At 34.6% G+C, this 21,369-nt stretch overlaps 1 protein-coding gene across 1 annotated transcript in view; it reads left to right on the top strand.

Annotated features, from left to right (window-relative positions):
* Positions 1-20,810, top strand: part of LOC118196374 (rab-like protein 3) — a 33,657-nt gene extending 12,847 nt beyond the window's left edge. Inside the window, exons 5-7 of the mRNA XM_085813732.1 lie at positions 17,138-17,291; positions 17,882-17,953; positions 20,316-20,810. Coding sequence (XP_085669858.1) covers positions 17,138-17,291; positions 17,882-17,953; positions 20,316-20,420 — 331 coding nt within the window. The 3' untranslated portion in view covers positions 20,421-20,810. The remainder of the gene's footprint in view (positions 1-17,137; positions 17,292-17,881; positions 17,954-20,315) is intronic.
* The last annotated feature ends 559 nt before the right edge of the window (positions 20,811-21,369 follow it).

Consider the following 21,369-nt stretch of genomic DNA (forward strand, 5'->3'; position numbering starts at 1 on the left):
CAAGCCCAGCAGTTGTAATTAACCAGTTTGATACATTTTCTTCTCTGTACTCTTGGACATGTCAGTGGTCAGTTTAATTAAATTTTAATTCAAGTAAAGTTTTTATTATCTTAAATCTGCTTCATATATCTATTATTATTAAATATTTGCTTAAATTAATGCAAAACTTGATATTTTATGCTGTTGAAAGTGGTTTTTTTTTTTTTTTTTTTTTTTTTTTTTTTTTTTTTTTTTGTGTGTGTGTGTGTGTGTGTGCAAGAGCTGCTTGTGTGTCCAGCTGTCTAAAATATATGTTATACAGTCAAAAGTTGATAATTCGGACACCCATAATCCGGAATGATCTATAATATGGACCTCAAAGCTACAAGCTTGATGCAAAAGCAAAGTTTAAAGTTTATAAAATTAAACATTTAGCAGCAGTAGCAATAGAAGCTCCCTAAGATTATATGTTGTGCAGACATTGGAGTCCAAAGCCATTGAAGACAATAAAAAGTTTCAAACTTAACCAATTTATTAATAATATATAAAAAAAAATAAAAACACAAGGAATAAATTTAAACAATATCAGTAACTTAGAAAACTATAATATAACCATCATTATCAAAATTTCATATATTAAATAGTATTTTACCTGGTCTCCAAAATACTGGCATTCAATACGCGAAAAACGTATCCTAAACAGAAATTATGCGGTTTTAAATGAAATTAGCCACACTGTCAATAGATCCATGCTTAATGATCAAAAAGCACCTGAAAATTAAATTAAGTCCTTGAGGGCACTTAAATCCGCCCTAACTCCACTCACTGTAGTTGAACACGAGGAATCATAGCCCAGTAAAACATCGCCGCTAACTTATGTTAAATGCAGTCCATGGCAGCCACTCATCTTGTAGACAGAGACCAAGGAACTTATTCCGGAAAAGTCAACTTAAAGACTGGAACCAAGGAACTTATTCGGGAAAAACCAACTTGTAGACTGGAAACAAGGAACTTATTCGGGAAAAACCATCCTGTAGACTGGAACCTCGGAACTTTATTCGGGAAAAACCATCTTGTAGACTGGAACCTCGGAACTTATCCCCGGACTGCACGCATCGCAAGACGTCTTTGAATAGGGGCTGGAAACCGCACACCCAAGAGCCAAGAAAGCAGGAACTAGAAAGAATGAGCCAGAGCGACGTGAGATACTTATACCAGCAGTAGGCATGACGTCATCTCACGGCAACCAACCAGCTATCGGCACAACTCGGCTTTTCAGATGACGTAACATCACGTTTCGTTTTTGCATCTCAATTAGGTCGAAACAGTCCGTTCTCAACACAAACAGTAGCAGTGAAAAAAGAAGTAGAAGTAACTACTATATCCCTTTTAAAAATAAGAACTAAGCCTAATAAATATTTCAAGGAGGAGAGATAATGCAGGAAAAGGGTTACAATAAGTCATATTTTCCAACAAATGCCCCCCACATCATCATCTCCGACCTGAAATAAAACTCAACGCCAGTATGTTTACAAAATTCAAAACAAGAATAAATAAATATCACAATTTCATTCAATTCAGAAATTTTTAAGAAAAATTTTCCTTTAAAAACATCTTATTCTATTTTTCAAAATTTTACCATAACAAGAAAGTCCAACATGTTACAAAACAATACAAAGACATATGTATGATCATACATTCAATACATTTACCCAGGGCCCTGGTCAATCATACAACATTCTACACTATACAGTTTCACATTATCTAATACTCATCATAATATGAACATATTATTTTCAACTAAACAAAACTCTTAATTTAAATACACACAAAAACAAGTTTCACAAGAAAATTGTTCCACAAAATTTTATCAAGTTATGCTTAGTCAGCGGTTTTGTCATGGGATCAGCCAGATTATCTTTACTTGGAACATATTTTAAATCAAAAATTTCCCTGTTCAATGGATCACGAATGAAAAATAGTTTTACATCTATATGTTTTGTCCTTGAGCTTTCAGTGGGTGATTTTGTAAAACATATCGCAGCCATGTTATCCGCAAACAATATTGGTTTTAAAACATAGTTTCTTGCAATTTTAAACTGAATGCTTTCATCCAAAATGTTTTTAAACCAAACTAATTCTTTTGCTGATTCAGTCATGGAGATAAATTCAGCCTCCATAGTAGACAAACTCACTCCCCTTTCTTTAAATGTACGCCAAGATACAGGTGATTCTCCCAACAAAGCTATTTGTCCACCAATAGACACCATATCATCCCTGCTTGAAGCAAAATCCGAATCTGAATATATATTGAGCTTCAGTTCCTTGAATACCAGTTTAAGTTTGTGATGTCTGGTATTGGAAACATATCCTAAAAGTTTAAGTAATCCTTCCCAGTGAAACTTACCAGGATTGCTTTGAAACTGAGAAAATATATTAACAGCATGAGCTATATCCGGACGAGTACGATTGCAAAGAAACGAGAGACATTCCAAAACATTTCTATAAGGATTGTGATGTTGCGTGGCCCCAACTTGTCCGCAACAGTAGTAGTGACTGCTATGAACTGGAAGTTACACAAACTCGTAAGAAGGGTTTAATCCCTTTTTATTTCACTTTAGAAATTACAGTTGCGTTCACTTAACGCTCACAAACTACGCCGACTTGGTGGTGTAACAAAAATAGAAAAGTACAACTAAAAATAAATAACAGGATGCATAACTAACGAAGTCACTATCTACGAGGCTCTATAATCGTAACTATCTTAACCGCGTTCTAAGATACAGCTGAGATTCAGCAAACTTTCGGATTGAGAAGTTGAAAGATTCAACTAACTGCTGAAGTAGGCACACAGGCTGAAACACGCGGTTCTTAAATTTCTACCAAGCAACCTTCACGCTCGTGAATCAAGAAGCACACTTACAAATCTCGTTTCTTTTCTATCTAACTCAAAATTACTTCTGCTAAAAATTTGAATACTCTGCGCGTTCTACTAAAATTTACATACTCTGGCATTGGCAATTTCAGGGGAAAGTAAAGGCTTGACAGGAAAGATAGCTTAAAATAAATGTTAGTTAAAATAAATATAAACCCTACATTTGCCGCTGCCAGAATTTGGTAAATTTGGAAGCAGGTCCTAGAAACGACCTGTTGAAAAAGTTTCCACATTCTGATCTAAAACTCAAGAGCCCCGTTTACATAAAACAAACTGTTTCGTATAAGATTACAATAATTTCTATAGGCACATAATATTACCATCTCTTCTTACAGCAACCTTTCCTGGACTTCAACAATCAATCTTTTCTCTTCCTTCCAGTATCTGGAAGGAATAAGTATCAGTATCTTCTAAATACATTATGATTTACACTTTCTTAACACTCGATAAAGTTTTCGTTTTCGATCCTTTTATTTTCCTTAATTAACTGCTTAATTCACATTCATTCAAGTATTCAAACATGAATTTAACTTTACTATGGTTCTCCACCATGTGTGGTGTCAAGCGGGAATATTCGTGTTTTAGTATTACGACACTTCCCCTAACCACAATGATTTGTTAGAATTCAACGACCAAATAGACACACCTTAATCGACATACTGAAACTCGATGAGCTATGTTTAGCATTCTTAAAATTCAAGTGTAGGTGGAGAACCCTACAAAACATATTCATTCTAAATTCCCCCTCATTCATCTTTAGACATGCAGGCTTTCGCTCTAAAGCATGATTTTATCTGCTGTTTAATACTTAAATTTGAATTCATTTCTTTCGAGTATTTACTTTTAGCATCTAAAATTTTATGCTTCTAGACTAAATTCTACTTTTACATAACTTTCAAGTATTTACATATATTTAAAAAATTCTAATACATATGATTTTTACAATTTACCATAAAATGAATAAGATAAAAATAAAATTTTACTTCACGCTTTCTTCGCCAAGCTGGCGGCACTGAAACTAAATTTTTCATTAATACCAGAACACATTGACTTCCGTCAAAACATAGAACTTCATATTTACGCATAACATTTTGGAACAAAAGAAAAAATTTTTAGAAGATTTTAATTTATGTTTGAGTTTTTGATGATTGGAACTCCGACATCCTCTTCTGGCAGAATTGATCCCACGTTATGGAATTCATGGAAGTCAATCTTCGCGTTTCGTCCATGGTGACTTTTCTTTTTCGCCCTCTGTACGCCGGTTGCTTGGAGTGGTAGTCTTCGGGTTTCTGTCTTTTCCGTTTTGCCCCTGGACGGCTGGTCTTGGCGGCCTCTGGTCTGGAATCTTGCTTGAATTTCTTCTGTTGGTGGCAATCTTTTCGTTCCTCCTTCTGTCTTTTTGTTCTCGTGAACGTGGCCTTGCTTGCTCTTGACTATCTGGCCCTGGAAGTGGTTTCCTCGACGCAGAATTTCTACTATGGGATGTTGTAACTGGTCTTTTCCTATTTACCAAAGATTCCTTATGCGGCGGCGTTGATTTCTTGCATTTCTTGAATGCTGGAATCTGACAATTTTCCTTTCTTCTTTTCGGGACCGTAGCATGACTTGTAGAAGGGCTAGGTTCCTCTTCTGTTCTCTGCTTCTTGGGTGGTGGAGCGGGTGGCGTTACTTCTGGATCTTCCACTTCTTTTGCACTTGAGTCCTGCAAGAAACTTTTAAGGATTTCAAAATCATTTTGATTATAATATATTTTCACCTCGTCAGGACTTGCTTTACAGATTTCCCCTCTCTCGTTCTTAAGGTACAGTACGACTCCCTTGATTTCCTGAATTACATAGGGGCCTTCAAATTTTGCAGCCAACTTTGCAGTGAAATTGTATGGGGCACTTGATAAAGAAAATTTCCGCTTTAACACTTTATCCCCAACTTTAAAATCTGCTTCACGGCGTTTTCGATCATAGTACAGTTTCTGTCTATTTCTTGCCATGTCCGTACTTTTAACCGCCTGATCAATGAGTTTTTGTATATCTTTTTGTTTGAATTCTTCCTCTCTTTGTTGTACAAAGAATAATTTATCTAGTGGCATAATTAACTTCCGTCCAAAAATTGATCCTGCTGGAGTTTTCCCCCGTAGTATCATAATTTGCTGTTCTTAAAGCATAAGCTAACTCATTTATGTATCCCAGTGCCTGTGATGTGTGCTAACATAACTTCGAATTATTTTTACAATATTTTTATTAACTCTTTCTGCGATGTTTGCGTGTGGTCTATACGGAACCATTTTGATATGGCGTATGCCAAGTCCAGTGCAAATGTTTTAAAAAATTTGGCTAACAAATTGTTTACCGTTATCGCTAATGACTTTTATCGGTGCACCGTATTTTAAAATGTATCTGTATAAGAATGCATCTGCGACTGTTTTGGCTGACGCGTGTTTAAGTGGAACAATTTCTATCCGTTTTGAAAAATGATCTACAATTACTAAAAGAAAAAGATTTTTATTTAACTCACTCTGGGGAAAAGGACGAAGAAGATCTATGCCTAAAATTTCCTTCGGAAATGTAGCGCGAATGCTATTTAAGTACCGGGCCGAGCTGTAATTAATATCATTTATTAACTGACATTGATTGCAGGACCTGACATATGCAGTTACTATTTTGTATAATTGTGGGAAATATACCGCCTCGCGTACCCTTTTTAAAGTCTTTCTGACCCCTAAATGACCCGCTGTTTTCGCGTCGTGTAATTCCTTCAAAATGCTTAATCAAAGCGAGGCTGGGATGACTGATTTATATTCGAAATTTTCGTTTGTTGCTTTCGTATAAAACAATAAATTATCTATTATTTCATAGTTTTCTGCTCTATTTCTTATTGCATCGATATATGTGTGTTCAAAGCTTTCGGGTTCTTTCAAATACGCATAGATACTTCCAAATTCAGGATCAGCTTTCAATTCGGCAATAATTGTTTCTCTAGAATCTAAAATTTTTGAAGTCAACACAGCGCATTTGAGTTCATTGCCTTCATCGTCCAGTTTTATACGAGATAGTGCATCAGCAACATTGTTTTCCTTACCCGGTTTATATTTAATTATTAGGTTATACTCTTGAAGTTTTAAAGCCCATCTTATTAACCTGGGTGTTAGGTTTTTCCCCGACTAAAGTCTACCAACATCCGCATGATCCGAAAAGACTGTTACTGGCGCTTTGCCGAAATAAACTCGAAATTTGTGTACAGCCATTAATACAGCTAATGTTTCTCTCTCAGTAGCTGTATAATTACTTTGTGTCTGATTCAACGTTTTACTAAAAAATGCCAGAGGATGGCCATTTTGCATGAGAACAGCACCCACAGCATAGTCCGACGCATCTGCTGCAATTTCCAGGTTTTTGTCCCCCTCCGGGAATTTCAAAACAGGGGCATTGATGAGCGCTTCTTTTAACCTTTCAAATGCGGTATTTGCTTCTGCTGTCCACGTGAATTTACTTTTCTTACTTTTAATTACTAACAAAGGTTCAACAATATTAGCAAAATCTTTTATGAATGACCGATAATAAGAACATAACCCAAGGAAAGAAGAAAGTTTCTTGGCGGTGTTGGGAGGTGGGAAATTCTTGATGGCTTTTATTTTTGAAGCTTGCGTTTCTATACCCTTTTGCGAAATTTTATAACCGAGATATTTAAGTTCTTTAGTTGCGAACTTGCATTTTGATGCCTTAATTGTAAGACCGGCCTCTTTTAATAATTTAAAAACTTCTTCTAAGTCTTTAATATGTTGTTCCAACGTACTACTCGTTATAATTATATCATCTAGATAGATTAAAGTCGATTTTCCCAGGACAGGCTTTAGAACAATGTCCATAGCTCTCTGGAATGTTGACGGGGCCCCACACAACCCAAAGGGCATGCGTAAAAATGCATAAGTGCCCGATTTTGTTATAAACGCTGTTTTATGTATGTCTTCGGGTCTCATAGCTATTTGATAGTAGCCAGAAGTTAAGTCCAACGTAGTCATGCATCTCGTAGACTTAATCTTTCTAATAATTTCCTCTATAACCGGCAAAGGGTAAACTGGGAACTTATTAACACTATTAAACTTTCTGTAATCGATAGCAAACCTCCAAGCCCTTTTATTCGAAGGAGGAAATTCATCCTTTTTTCTACATAGTACGACTGGACTCGCGTACTCACTATTTATGGGCGTTATTATCTGGTTCTTCAACATTTCCTGAATGTGTTCTTTAATTATTTGTTCTTTCTGTTTATCATACCGGTAAGGTTTAGTCCTACGGGGTGTGTCGGCAGTTAACTGTATATCATGCGTGACAATTTGACAATTACCAGGCCGTTCTGAAAACAAGTTTGAAAATGTACTCACCACTTGCTGGATGGCTTGGCTTTCATGGTGATTTAAATGGCTAAGGTCCACTTGCGATTGTTTCACTGGCTCCACCACCCTCCGATCCATTTCCAGCATTATTGAATTTTCCTGAAAATTCAGTTTGGCCTTAGCGGCCTTTAAAAACTCCATGCCTAAAATGACTGGACTCTGCAAATTTTTGACCACAAAAATTAATACTAGGCTTTCATCTTTTACCTGTATTTGTAATGATAATTTCCCAATGCATTGACAAGTTTTTCCTTGCGCTGCTATGATTTCTGTGTTTTTATTTTTAAATAATCGTAACCTATTAAAATTCTTCTTAAAAAATGTATACACTCATAAAATTACCTTCTGCCCCTGTATCGATGAGGGCTTCTACTGGTACATCGCCAACCAGGACTTGTATAATCGGTAATTGCAAGTTCTTTACCACGACCGTATTTAGGTATCTTCTTGAGGGTTTTTTCGAAACTTCCGGGGTCTGGACCCTAGCTTTTACAGGCCCCTCTACTCGTTTAAAGCTTTCCTTTCAACTTCTGTGTTCTGGGTACGTGGACAGTTGTTTTCAAATTTCCTTTTTGGGCCTTGACCTTCGAGCTTCGATGAGTTAGCTTGATAGCTCTTTCCCCCATAACAGCGATTTGTGTTTCTGGTCTGTTGATTTGAGGAATGCCTTCAGAGACCTTGAGAATACGATGCCCCTCTAGCTTTTTCCGCTATTCTGCGATTTTGGAACTTGACCGCCAACTCGAAGTGTTCCTGCAAGGTTCTTGGGTTTCGAATTTCGAAGTAATCTTGGACAGCAGGTAGCAATCTTGGTAAGATTATTTCAATAATCTCCGCGTCGGGTTTCTTCCCATACAGCATATCCATCAGCTTAATTTTTCACAGAATAAAGTCCGTGAACTCTTCTATATTTCATTGATAAAAACTATATAGCTCGGCTTCTAGCTTTGCTCGGTCTTTCACTATGGGGAAGGCCTTTAATAATGATATTCTGAAATTTTCAATGGTATATGTTTGGCCTCCGAATTCCCCTAATATAAATTTCCCTATATTCTTCCACCATAGTGAGGCCTGCCCTCTTACTGCAGACGTGGCAATGGCAACTTTTTGTCTTTCAGGCACAGGGTATAGCTGAAAATGATTTTCTAGGCCTTCTAAGAATATCGCCACCGAATTTTTCCGTCGAAATTGATGTTTGGCTTGATTGATGCTCTCATCATCTGTACCAGGTATCCAAATCCTTCTCCTTCCAAATCAAAAAATTGGTTCGCCATTTCTTGTTGTTAGAATTGTACAGGAGCTTCCATCCAGTGTTTGGCCATTTCAGTTGGTAAAGTGGTCGGGCGCCAATGTGAAGTTGCGTGGCCCCAACTTGTCGGCAACAGTAGTAGTGACTGCTATGAACTGGAAGTTACACAAACTCGTAAGAAGGGTTTAATTCCTTTTTATTTCACTTTAGAAATTACAGTTGCGTTCACTTGACGCTCACAAACTACGCCGACCCGGCGGTGTAACAAAAATAGAAAAGTACAAATTAAAAATAAATAACAGGATGCATAACTAACGAAGTCACTATCTATGAGGCTCTATAATTGTAACTATCTTAACCCCTTTGAGCCGGGTAGCGAAAACGTGCGCTTATCGCGGAGGCCGGCAGTGTCTTCTGCGAGCGTCTCTCCAGGGCCGGGGAGTTTTTTTGCTACTAAGCCTAAATCCATGAAATTTCCGAAGTATCAACGCATTGTTTAATAATGCTCTATAGAGTATTTAAACGGCTTATGCTTTATATATATACTTTAATTACCTTATTTCTTGTTTAAATGCATATTTTACACATTTTATTTTAATTACTCACCATTTTATGACTTTTAACATTATACATCTGAAAACTAAATATATTACTTAAAATTCTCTTTTCGTATGAAAAATTTTAAAACAGGGATCTACACACAGTCCTACGTTACATTCCTTGAACTCGTAATAACTCATTTGCCGTTTTGGAGGATTTTTCCGGGAATGTGAACAAACGAAGCATCGTCGTCTCATTTTCTTATCAGTCTCTTCTGAACAAAGTTTTGGAAAATGTCTTTCAGTTAATCTTTCAGAATCAATATCAGAATTTCAGAATCAATATCTGAAATATTTTGCATCATTTCTGCTATTTCATGCTCTGTTAAACATTTTCGACGCTTCGACATTGAAACGGTAAAAACAGAAAGAATTCACGTCTAACAAGATCTAATTATTTTCTAAAAACTGAACTGTAAACGGAAATACTCAACACTTTAGCGCATATAAAACTTCTACTTACAATAAACAACTACCACGTGCGAATAAAGTGCGATTTAAAGAGACGTCATAAATCACGCCATTCGAAAACATTTAGTTCCCCGTTTGTTTATATAATCAAAAACACGTGTATGTGAGTCATGCTTCTCTCATTTCGAGTAGAATGTCTAATGCACATGTATCTGAAACCATATGGACATACAGGGCCATCTTGTGGCAGAAATTATAGTTTGAAAAACGTTCCAAGGTACTGGCACAAATATGTGACAGTCGGTAGAGAATGCAACAATGCTCTGGCACGCCTGCGTGTCGGCCGGTAGATAAGTGTGTTCGTTGCTGGCACATATACGTGGCGCGAAGGGGTTAACCACGTTCTAAGATACAGCTGAGATTCAGCAAACTTTCGGATTGAGAAGTTGAAAGATTCAACTAACTGCCGAAGTAGGCACACAGGCCGAAACGCGCGTTTTTTAAATTTCTACCAAGCAACCTTCACGCTCGTGAATCAAGAAGCACACTTACAAATCTCGTTTCCCTTCTATTTAACTCAAATGGGACTTTGAGACTGAGTATTTCACACCTTTAACTATTGGAAGGGAAGTAATTTGTTTTTAAAAGACTTGAATCGATCAACTATGTCTTCTATATATAATTGCTGATGAATCAAAACACTATTGTTCTCATATTCAAATTCCACACCCAAAAGCTTTCTTGTTTTACCCAAAATTTTCAAATCAAAATGTGAATTCAGGACTTTTAATATCCTTTTAGCCTGAACTTCACTTTTTCCAAACACAACAATATCATCAACATAAACCAACAGAATGACAAAATCTTTAAAACGATAGAAACAATTACACCACTCAAACTTGATAAACCCTAGGTTACATAGTGTTCTATCCAACTCGTAGTACCATAATCGCCCACTTTGATGCAGACCATACAAGGCTCTATCTAAACGACACACAAAAGTTTCTTTATCTCGCTCTACAAAACCCTAAGGTTGGGACATGTAAATTTCCTCTGATAAAGGAGCGTAGAGATAGGCACTTTTTACTCGCACTGTATATTTGCCCATCCAAGGTGTGCAACTAAGAGAGAGAAAAAGAGCCTTATTACTGAAAAGTTGACTACAGAAGAGTAGGTTTCATCATAGGTATCGTATTTAATTTGCCGATAACCCTGAGCCACTAAACGAGCTTTAAAACGAACAATGTTTCCAAATTCGTCACGTTTAATGTTAAAAATCCACCTGCAACCTAGTGGAGTCTTGTCTTTAGGAAGTGGAACAAAATGCCATACCTTATGCTTTCGCATGTAGGCCATTTCCTCTTCCATTGCCTCTATTCATTTAAGCTTTTCTGTGAATTTCATTGCCTGGTTATAAGTGTTTGGAATTGAAACCTCTAGTCAGCTATCTTGGGTATATGACGTTGAAGGAGTGCCAGTTGGGTCGATTTCTCCACTATAAGTATTGCTTCCCTTGAAATCAAACAAGGTAGGATCATACTGAATATTATGCTCAGTGCAATACTTTTCTACATCATTTGGTGATCGTAGTCTTTGATTAGATCCCCTCTCAAAATAGTACACATCCGTACGAGTGCCGTCTGGCCTTGGAACAGGTTTACGAAGTCAAGTTACTTGTCTCAATGTAGATTGAGTGTCAGTGCTAGGTATAGAAGAGGGTACACTGGTATCAATTCTTTCCTCTATTTCAGGAAAATAGCCAACTGGAGTATCAGTAGATTGGAACTCAATCCTCTCTTCAGATTCCAAATCAGGAAGGGTGCCCAGTGCAGCTCCACTGCCACTTTTCTGCATTCCAATTGACTCTTTAAAAGTAGCATTTAAGGTTTCTACTACCTTTTGCTCATTTTCCAACCAAATCTTGTACCCTTTTATTCGTACACTGTACCCAATCAATCGGCCCTTCGTTGCCTTTGGATCAAGCATAGAATTTCTTTTAGCCTTTGGAATTCCCGCATAGGCAATCGTTCCAAATGCCTCAAGGTGACGTACCGATGGTTTCCGCTTAGTATACAATTCGAATGGGGTTCTATCTTGGCCCTTATGACAAATTCTATTAAATAAATATGCAAAGTACATCACTGCATCTGACCAAAATTCAGGACTCATTCCACTATCATGTAAATTGTTGTAAATTGTACGTACATTGTAAATTGTAAATTGCACGTACATTGTTGAGAGCTGTCTGATTGAATCTCTCACAAACTCCATTCTGTTCCGGAGTATATACGTCTGTAAATTCATGCTTTACACCATTTTTATTACAATATGACCTGAATTATTCATTATCACATTCTCGTCCATTGTCAGTTCTAAAGTATTTCAACTTAAGGTTCAAAGATCTTTCAGCACGTGCTATATGCCTTTCAAATACTTCAAACACCTGACTTTTCTCTACAATGGGGTACACTACCACATAACAAGAATATTCGTCAATAAAGGAAACGAAATAACATTCACTATTCCTACCTGGAATGTTAATAGGTCCCCATACATCAGAACAAACCCTTTCAAGCGGCCTCTTTACTTGAATACCTTCTAAGGGTCTATAGGAGATTTGTCTTTGCTTATTGATTTGGCAATGTTCACAAAACAAATTAGGTGATTGTTTTAACACAGGAAGACCTCGAACTGAATGTCTCTTACTATTCCTGACAATAGCACTATAATTTATATGACCAAACCGACCATGCCATAATTCACTATTGTTATGCTGAACTGTGGATGCCTCAAATTTCACAGATTTGCCCCCCCCCTTTTTCATTATTTTCGGGAATACATGATAGTTATTTCCTATCAACTTAGCCTTGTACAAAGTTTCATTTTCATCATCAGTAACTTTAATTTGTTTATTTTTACCATAAAATCTCGCTTCATTGATATCCACTTTAGGTCCAGATATTAAATTTCGTCTCAGTTCAGGTGAGTATAAAACATCCTTAAGCAAAATAACTCTATCCCCAAATTTCATTTTAACAGTACCCTTCCCATGAATTAGAAAAGTTACCCCATCAATAGCTACTAGCATATTCTCATTCTTCACAGGAGAAAAAGTATCGTACAATTCATGATTTTTACAAAAATGATGAGATGCAGCAGTATCGAAAATCCAACTATCATAATTTTCCTCCAAATTGTTAACATTAGCTTCAGCTATAAAATGGGACTGAGCATGGGAATTATTTTTGCCTTTACACAACTTAGGTTTATTCTTACACTTAGCAGATGTTTTATTACTACTAGATACAGCTGAGGAAACAAAAGAAGCAGGCGAGGGTGATCTGGAAAAATTACCTTTTACTCTACAGTATTTTTGAATATGACCTAGACGGCCACATTTATAACACTTGAGCCCTTTAATCTGCTTAAATTTGGGTTCACAGTGAGTACTTTTAACTTCTATAGTCTTACTGGAATTTTCCCCATCTATCTCTCTTAAATTAAGATGCATTTCTTCTGCTAGTATTTCAAGTTCAACATTTTTAAATATGAACTTTTCATCTGGCCACCTCAAAACATTCTGAACTACTTGATCATATTTATCTGGAAGGAACCTAAGAAACTGAAAACATATGTATACATCTTTTACAGCCTGATTAATATCAGCTAATTGTTCAGTTACCCGTTTTAATCTAGAAGAAAAGAAACTGATACTTTTATTTGGCTTAATTTTACAATTTAAGAACTCCGAAAACAAGGACATATGTCTAGATCGATAATCTGGTTGAAAGTATTTAGCAAGCGTGTTCCATGCAACTACCGGGTCATCAATTTCACTTATCAAGTTTCTATATTCAGGGCTTACATTCATATAAATTAAAGATAATGCCAAACGACTTCTATTTTGATAGTCGGCAACAATTTCTTTTGTAATACCCTTAACATCATTTAAATCAGGACATTTTTCAATACCTTTGACCAAAAGCCATGCGTTTTTCTCATTATAACAAACTTCATATCTTTAGACCATGTAAAATAATTACATGCCTCAAGTTTAGCAATATTATGCATAACATTAACAGTAGCCATATTTGAATTTCAACAAAAAACCGCCCCTCAGTCTCTTAAGTCCTAAATTAACTTTAAACTTCAAAAGTCTGCACTAAAGATAACTAATCGGCTGGGCCCATAACCAAAATGATGCAAAGGCAAAGTTTAAAGTTTATAAAATTAAACATTTAGCAGCAGTAGCAATAGAAGCTCCCTAAGATTATATGTTGTGCAGACATTTCAGTCCAAAGCCATTGAAGACAATAAAAAGTTTCAAACTTAACCATTTATTAACAATATATATATATATATATATATATATATATATAAAGAATAAATTTAAACAATATCAGTAACTTAGAAAATTATAATATAACCATCATTATCAAAATTTCATATATTAAATAGTATTTTACCTGGTCTCCAAAATACTGGCATTCAATACGCGAAAAATGTACCCTAAACAGAAATTATGCGGTTTTAAATGAAATTAGCTACACTGTCAATAGATCCACGCTTAATGATCAAAAAGCACCTGAAAATTAAATTAAGTCCTTGAGGGCATTTAAATCCGCCCTAACTCCGCTCACTGTAGTTGAACACGAGGAATCATAGCCCAGTAAAACATCGCCGCTAACTTATGTTAAATGCCGCCGTCATGAAGAACATGGATGCCGCCCACGGCAGTCACTCATCTTGTAGACAGAAACCAAGGAACTTATTCCGGAAAAGTCAACTTGTAGACTGGAACCAAGGAACTTATTCGAGAAAAACCAACTTGTAGACTGGAACCAAATAACTTATTCGGGAAAAACCATCCTGTAGACTAGAACCTCGGAATTTTATTCGGGATAAACCATCTTGTAGACTGGAACCTAGGAACTTATCCCCGGACTGCACGCATCGCAAGACGGCTTTCAATAGGGGCTGGAAACTGCACACCCAAGATCCAAGAAAGCAGGAACTAGAAAGAATGAGCCAGAGCGACGCGAAATATTTATACCAGCAGTAGGCATGACGTCATCTCACGGCAACCAATCAGCTATCGGCACAACTCGGCTTTCCAGATGATGTAACATCACGTTTCGTTTTTGCATCTCAATTAGGCCGAAACAGTCCATTCTCAACACAAACAGTGGCAGTGAAAAAAGAAGTAGAAGTAACTACTATATCCCTTTTAAAAATAAGAACTAAGCCTAATAAATATTTCAAGGAGTAGAGATGATGCAGAAAAAGGGTTACAGTAAGTCATATTTTCCAACAAAACTTTCTGCGTATGCTTCGCGTTGACGCACGCATGTAAGACCTTTACTGCTGCAAATATGCGTGTGTGCAGGTGCTTTTAATGCATAATGGATGGTATAAGCTAAGCTAAAATTATCTAATTCAGTTAATGTTGCAGATTGCGTTGTTTCTTAATCTTCGAATTGGATCTGACTTATTATTTTTTGCAGACTTTTAGAGCAATTTTATAAAAGTAAGCTTGAACTTTCGATTATGTCAAATAGAATTTCCGATATATATTTACTAATATGTAAAGGATGTACAAAGCGAAAGTATGTTTCGAAGTCCATTAAATAAAAAGTGAATTGCTGCAAAAAATGGGTAAAGGCATATCCTTCGTCTCTCTAACTATTCCGAAATCTGTTTATCAATTTCATGCTGCTCTGCAGCGGGGGGAGGAGGGGAACGCTGCGGCGCGCAATGAATTGGAAGTTGATCTGTCAGCACTATCCTTATCTTCAGGGCAGACGTTTTTATTTTATTTGGCTTATAATTCCTTACTAAATGTAGTATTTCATCTCGATGTACTCCGTCTTTGATATGATTTAAATCAAATTCCTCGTCATTAAAATTCGCTTCCGATAGTGAAGAAAGTGACATAGAGGTTATTCAAAACAAAAAAATTTCGATTGACAAATTAGTCGGTATTCTCGACACAGCAATTATAGGACTTGAGCAGCGGAACTTTGTAACTAACTTTGTAAGAAGTTATGTCTGTTTATAGAATTAAAGAGAAAGTATTATCACATAAAACGAAGCAACTTAAACAACTTACATTGAAAGAAATGTTTAATAAAGTAAACAAATAAATATTAAGCTTTTTTTTTGTAAATTTTGATACCCTTTAGATCATAATTGTTCTTTATTTCATAAATTACGGTTTCATATTTTTAATTTTATAATTTCTGCATGCCATCTTACCAAATTTAAACTGATGATCTATAATCTGGAAAAATCGATAATCCGGAATCGCCGAAGTCCCGACGAGTCCGGAGTAACGACTTTTGACTGTATAAAAAAGAAAAAAGTATCTTGATTTTAGAAAGTGCAACTAGTGTAATTTTACAGATCCAGATTCTAATTAATAACTGAGATGAAGAACTGTCTTTATCTCCTTTAAATAGTTTATTAATTAATAATTGGCAGATTAAATTTGAAGGAAAAAGCGAATTCACATTCCTGAATGATGATACACTGCCACATGGGAAATAAAAAATATTTTATTTCTTGCAGTGGCAAAACTTTTCTTTTGAATTACTCAGTTTGCTGATTAAATTCAAAAGATAAATAATTTATGCTTTGCCGAGTGAGAGCACATTACTTTTAAATCTGTGAGTTTGTGAGTAAAACTTGCATTAAGTTTGCATGAAATATAAAATGAATGAAAAATAAATTCAAAATTCAAAATTTGAGCTTTTAAGGTGCGCATGTTTAAGTGGAGGACTATATGTGTTTAGAATTCAGTAGATGTAGATTCAACTGTTATTTCACAATGTGAGGAGCATACACATGCATACAATTTCTTTTTTATTTACTAACAAAGATTTGGCAACCAAAATTCCTGTGTACTAGAATATCTAATATAATGAATGTACCATGATTTAATTATGCAAAGCTGTTACTCATTGCAAGACAGTGAAACTATAATTCATTTGAGGAACTGTAGTGACTCTGTTGTACATGTACATACTTTTATGCATCTAAATATTTGGATTATTGGTTGCAGCATTAGTATGCCAGTTAAATTTCCTTTGGTATTTTATGCCTTACTTATTATTACATTATACATGTGTATGTGCATGTAGATAGATAGACACACATATGCAAGCTAAATATTGATATGTGTTTTTCTTCTTTGTAGTTTTAGTAAAAGTTAAATCAAAAGTACCAATTATATTAAATATAGTATGTATTTTTATTAAAAGTATTAGATGTAACTGTTTTTGTTAAAACAAGACCAAAACCAAGCATTTACAATTTATTTTATTAGGCTAATATGATTAAGCACTGCGAAGTATTTGAAATCCGTATATTTTAATCTTTCTAGGTGTTTTTTTTTAAATTTCTGTTTTATTTGAGAAAAGTTTGTATTTCAGATTTATATTTTCAATTTTATATGTAAAGTATATTAATTTTAAAATGTAGGTCTTGCATGTAAAGTGAAGATGTTTAATATTAATTGATATTTCTGTGTTGTGTAGTAAGAAATATTTATATTTAATTATTATTTTCTGCTTAAGGTACAATTATGATTCTGAACAATTTGTTGACAATCAAATTCCAATTCTTGTGATTGGGACAAAGCAGGATCTTGTACTAGAAGTTTATCCACCTGGTCGAACTAAACGTACTGCTTCAATTGCAGAAGAATGTGGTGCTGATGAAATTTATGTAGTAAGTAATGTTCATATTGGAACTGGGGAAGAGAAGGCCTTAATTATGTATGCATTATCAGATCTATTAATACTGTTGCTAATGGTAATTATTGGTTTAGAAATTCTCATAATTTCAAAATTAAAAATGAAGTTATTCATAATACAGCTGATATAATGATGACCACTTGTTATAGAGACCATTCCATAACAATGACTGCTACAAAAGGCCCCTAACTTTTGAAAGTCTCTTAAGTCTGTTTTCATTGATATGGCCATTCATTATAATAACCTTTTTGTATGAGATGCAGAGGTACCCCTTGCTATAATTCCTCTACGTGAAGAACTATATTTCACACATGGTTAACTATCTGATTTCTATATAACACTTTCTTTGGAAGGTGGCAAAATTTTAATGTCCTTAAAACAGTACAGTACTACAGGTTTTGTTAATGTGTAACTGTGAATGTAAATAATATGTATTGAAGCGTACTTTGTTTTCACTATATGTATAATTACTAATTTCTTTTATGGAAAAATGTATAAAGTAATAGAATATTTGCTTTTGCAGCTTTAGATTTTGCATTAAATATATTTATGAACTTATTTCAGGACTGTAGACAGACACGTTCTTTTGCACCAGGTTCAAGTAATGCTGTGAAGCTTAGCAGATATTTTGATAAAGTAAGATTATTTGTTATAGTTAGATTTTTTTCATAACTGTAATTCCTATGAAATAAGTTTTACATTAAGCAGTGAAATGTTTAATAAATAGGTTAGATGCATATTTGTAAGAATTTATTGTTATGTGGTATCTTTGCATAGCTAATTGGAATATATGCATGTATTCATAAGCTGTACAAATTTACATAAACACCACACACACACACATATAGAAAATAATATCTATCTATATATATAAATGTAACATGCAATAAAGTATTGAAATATTTAGCATTTCGTAAAGCTGATTAGTGCTTTTTTCCTTTCTTTCAGAGTAATTATAGATCTATATATAATATATAAAAATATTATTTTCCCTAACAGTATTTTTCAAGGTAACAGTATCAAAGTCTATTCATTAATATTCCTAATCATAAAAAGTATAGGTGCTTCCATATTTTCCCATTGACCATAAAAGTTGGTTATTATCGAACCATAAACAGCAGAAACCCTGCCAGAGTTGTACCAATTCATGCAATATTCTGATCTACATTTACATCTGTAAACTCTTGCAATAAAACATTAGTCAGTCTCTCTGAAAAATCTAACAAATAGCCTCCAATAAGAATTTTATTCACTTTATATATTACTATTTTATCCACTGATATTAACTAGGACAATATAAAAAAAGTTTTATGTTTTATCTACGAGGGCCATCCAGGAAGTAGATTACGTTTCCGTCTGTGTCCGCTAGGGGCGGGGCTAGCGCGGCCATCTTGGGGTCAGAGCGTTGCGCAGCTCAGTCTGCATCTAGCCGTGCTAGTGAGAGGTTCGTGCTGTGCTCCGTTCAGATACTGTGACGGTTTGAAATGTCTGCGTTAATTGAAAATCCTGCGAGGTGCGCTCAGTAATAAGGTTTCTGACTGCAAAAAACTGTAAACCGATAGAAATCTATCGGCAGCTTCGTGAAGTGTATGGGGACAACATTATCACTGAAGGTGGAGTACGTCAGTGGGTCATAAGATTTCAAAATGGCCGAACCAATGTTCACGACGAAGATCGAAGTGGGAGACCCAGCATAGTGACCGCCGAACTTCTCGAAAAAGTCGATGCTAAAGTCCGTGAAAATCGAAATTTCACAATAACGGAACTTTCTTTGAGTTTTCCACAAATTTCGCGAAGTTTGTTGCACGAAATCATCAGCGAAAAGCTTGGTTACCACAAGTTTTGTGCAAGATGGATTCCAAAAATCTTGACAGAGGACCACAAAAATCAGCGAATGGCTGCAGCGTTGAACTTTTTGGACGCTTACCATAAGGATGGTGACTCTTTACTCGATCGCATCGTTACTGGTGACGAAATATGGGTGAAACATGTGAGCTGTGAAACGAAATTGCAATCAATGCAGTGGGGGCTCACAAGTTCTCCCCCAAAACCCAAGAAATGCATGCAAACAATGTCGGCAAGGAAGATGATGGCGACTGTTTTTTGGGACAGAAAAGGTGTAATTTTGGTGGACTTCCTGGAAAGAGGCACTACAATAAACTCTCAAAGGTATTGCCAAACTCCAGCAATGAAGAAGTGGCTGGCTATGCAGCGTTTTGATGACGACGCACAGCTGCAAGAAGAGGTAACGAAGTGGTTGAAGGCGCAGGCGGCCGAATTTTTCGACGAAGGAATTTCCAAGCTCGTACATCGCTACGATAAATGCCTTAATTTGTATGGTGACTATGTAGAAAAGTAGTATTTGAGTGTGGCTTTCATCTGTATATAATAAAATTTGTTTCCTATACTTTGTTTATTTTTTTATTCCAAAACGTAATCTACTTTCTGGATAGCCCTCGTATTTAATTATTGTTTATTTACTACCATAAAATTATAAAATGCTGTTTATTAACCAGACTTTTGTTTACTAGTGGGAGAATCATTGAAACATAATATTTTATTCATTGTATGAATGTTCTTTAGGTTGTATTTCCTTTCATTTGAAATTGATTTTTTAATGGAGCAAAATTTTCTTTTCTCTGCTGTTTCATTACTTTGATTTGTTCAGATAGATTGTGGTTTGATATATCACATTTTTATTGTCATATTAAAGACATTGATTCATTCAGAATTATATTTTTATAGTTAATTAAAATATTATGCAAAAATTAATAATTCAAGAATCCAAATATTGCCCTCCTGTTGTTCAAAAATATTGATATCTTATTTATTGTAGATTAATAGTTAGTTTTGGAAGATGCATTTTTCTAAATTTAGGGAAATTCAGGCTCTACCTTCATGAATTTGAGATTGTTTCATTCATAATACATGCAAATGAATATTAACAATGTATTAAATTAGTTTTAATTTTTGTTACATTAGTTGTATTTGATATTAGGTGATTGAAAAGAAATACCAAGGTCAAGGAAGTGGTCATGTTTCTTCAATTTTAGATCGAAGAAGAATTGCATCTAATTCTTCTAAACAGTCTCATGTAGATTAATTTACAATTGAGTTATTAGATTTGTTTATTCCTGTTATTTATTGTAATTCACTATTTCATAGTTGGTAACTATATTTTTGAAAGAATATATTTTGGAAAAAAATGTGTGATATATTGTATTTTAGACAATTATATAATATTTATTTTGGCATTTATTGCGGAAATGTTTATTGTAACAGAATATCTACTTTATATACATATTTATGAATATACAAATATATATAAATAGGAATTTATGTTGTTCAATACGTCTTATGCATTCCTGTATCGGTTAATTAATCACAAAAATTAACAGAACATATTTTATGAAGAATAAAATGTCTTTTTTAATGAAATTGCTGTTTTTTGTATAAAGTTATGCATTTTTGGATTAAAATTGTTTTTAAAAGATTTGAACATTTAAAAAAGTGTTTTAAAAACTGCAGTTTTGATAATCAGTTTTATATTTGAATTGCAGTCAGCTGCAGTTATATTTTTGCATCGGATTGCAGTTGAACATATTGTACATTTTATATCAACAAGTGGATTTGCATTTCAACCGGAATTTAAATTTTTCTCTCCCCCCCCAGTGTACATGGTGTGCTATATTAAACTGCTGGTTACATGAGCAGTTTTTATTTTTATTTATTGAGGATTGTTTAATCCTTAATAAATAAAAATATCTAATAATTATTTTATGAAACTTGAAAATTTTCTTAATTTTTTCTTTATTGAAAATGCACTAAATGTTGTGATACTTAGATAGCATTGCCAATTTTCTTTAATATTTTTTGGTTTGAAGTAAGCAGATAAATCATATAAAACCTCGTATCATAAAAATTTATGCCATGTATGTAATTTAGTTAACTTAAATTCATACAATATATGAAAACTGAATTCTAAAAGTTACAATATAAATTAAAATGTAAAACAATGTAAATACAATTCTAAAATTTACATGATTATAATT

This window comes from Stegodyphus dumicola, chromosome 3 (genome assembly GCF_044657685.1).
Source record: "Stegodyphus dumicola isolate Sdum_Otavi_A_Nest chromosome 3, ASM4465768v1".
Taxonomy (NCBI): Eukaryota; Metazoa; Arthropoda; class Arachnida; order Araneae; family Eresidae; genus Stegodyphus; species Stegodyphus dumicola.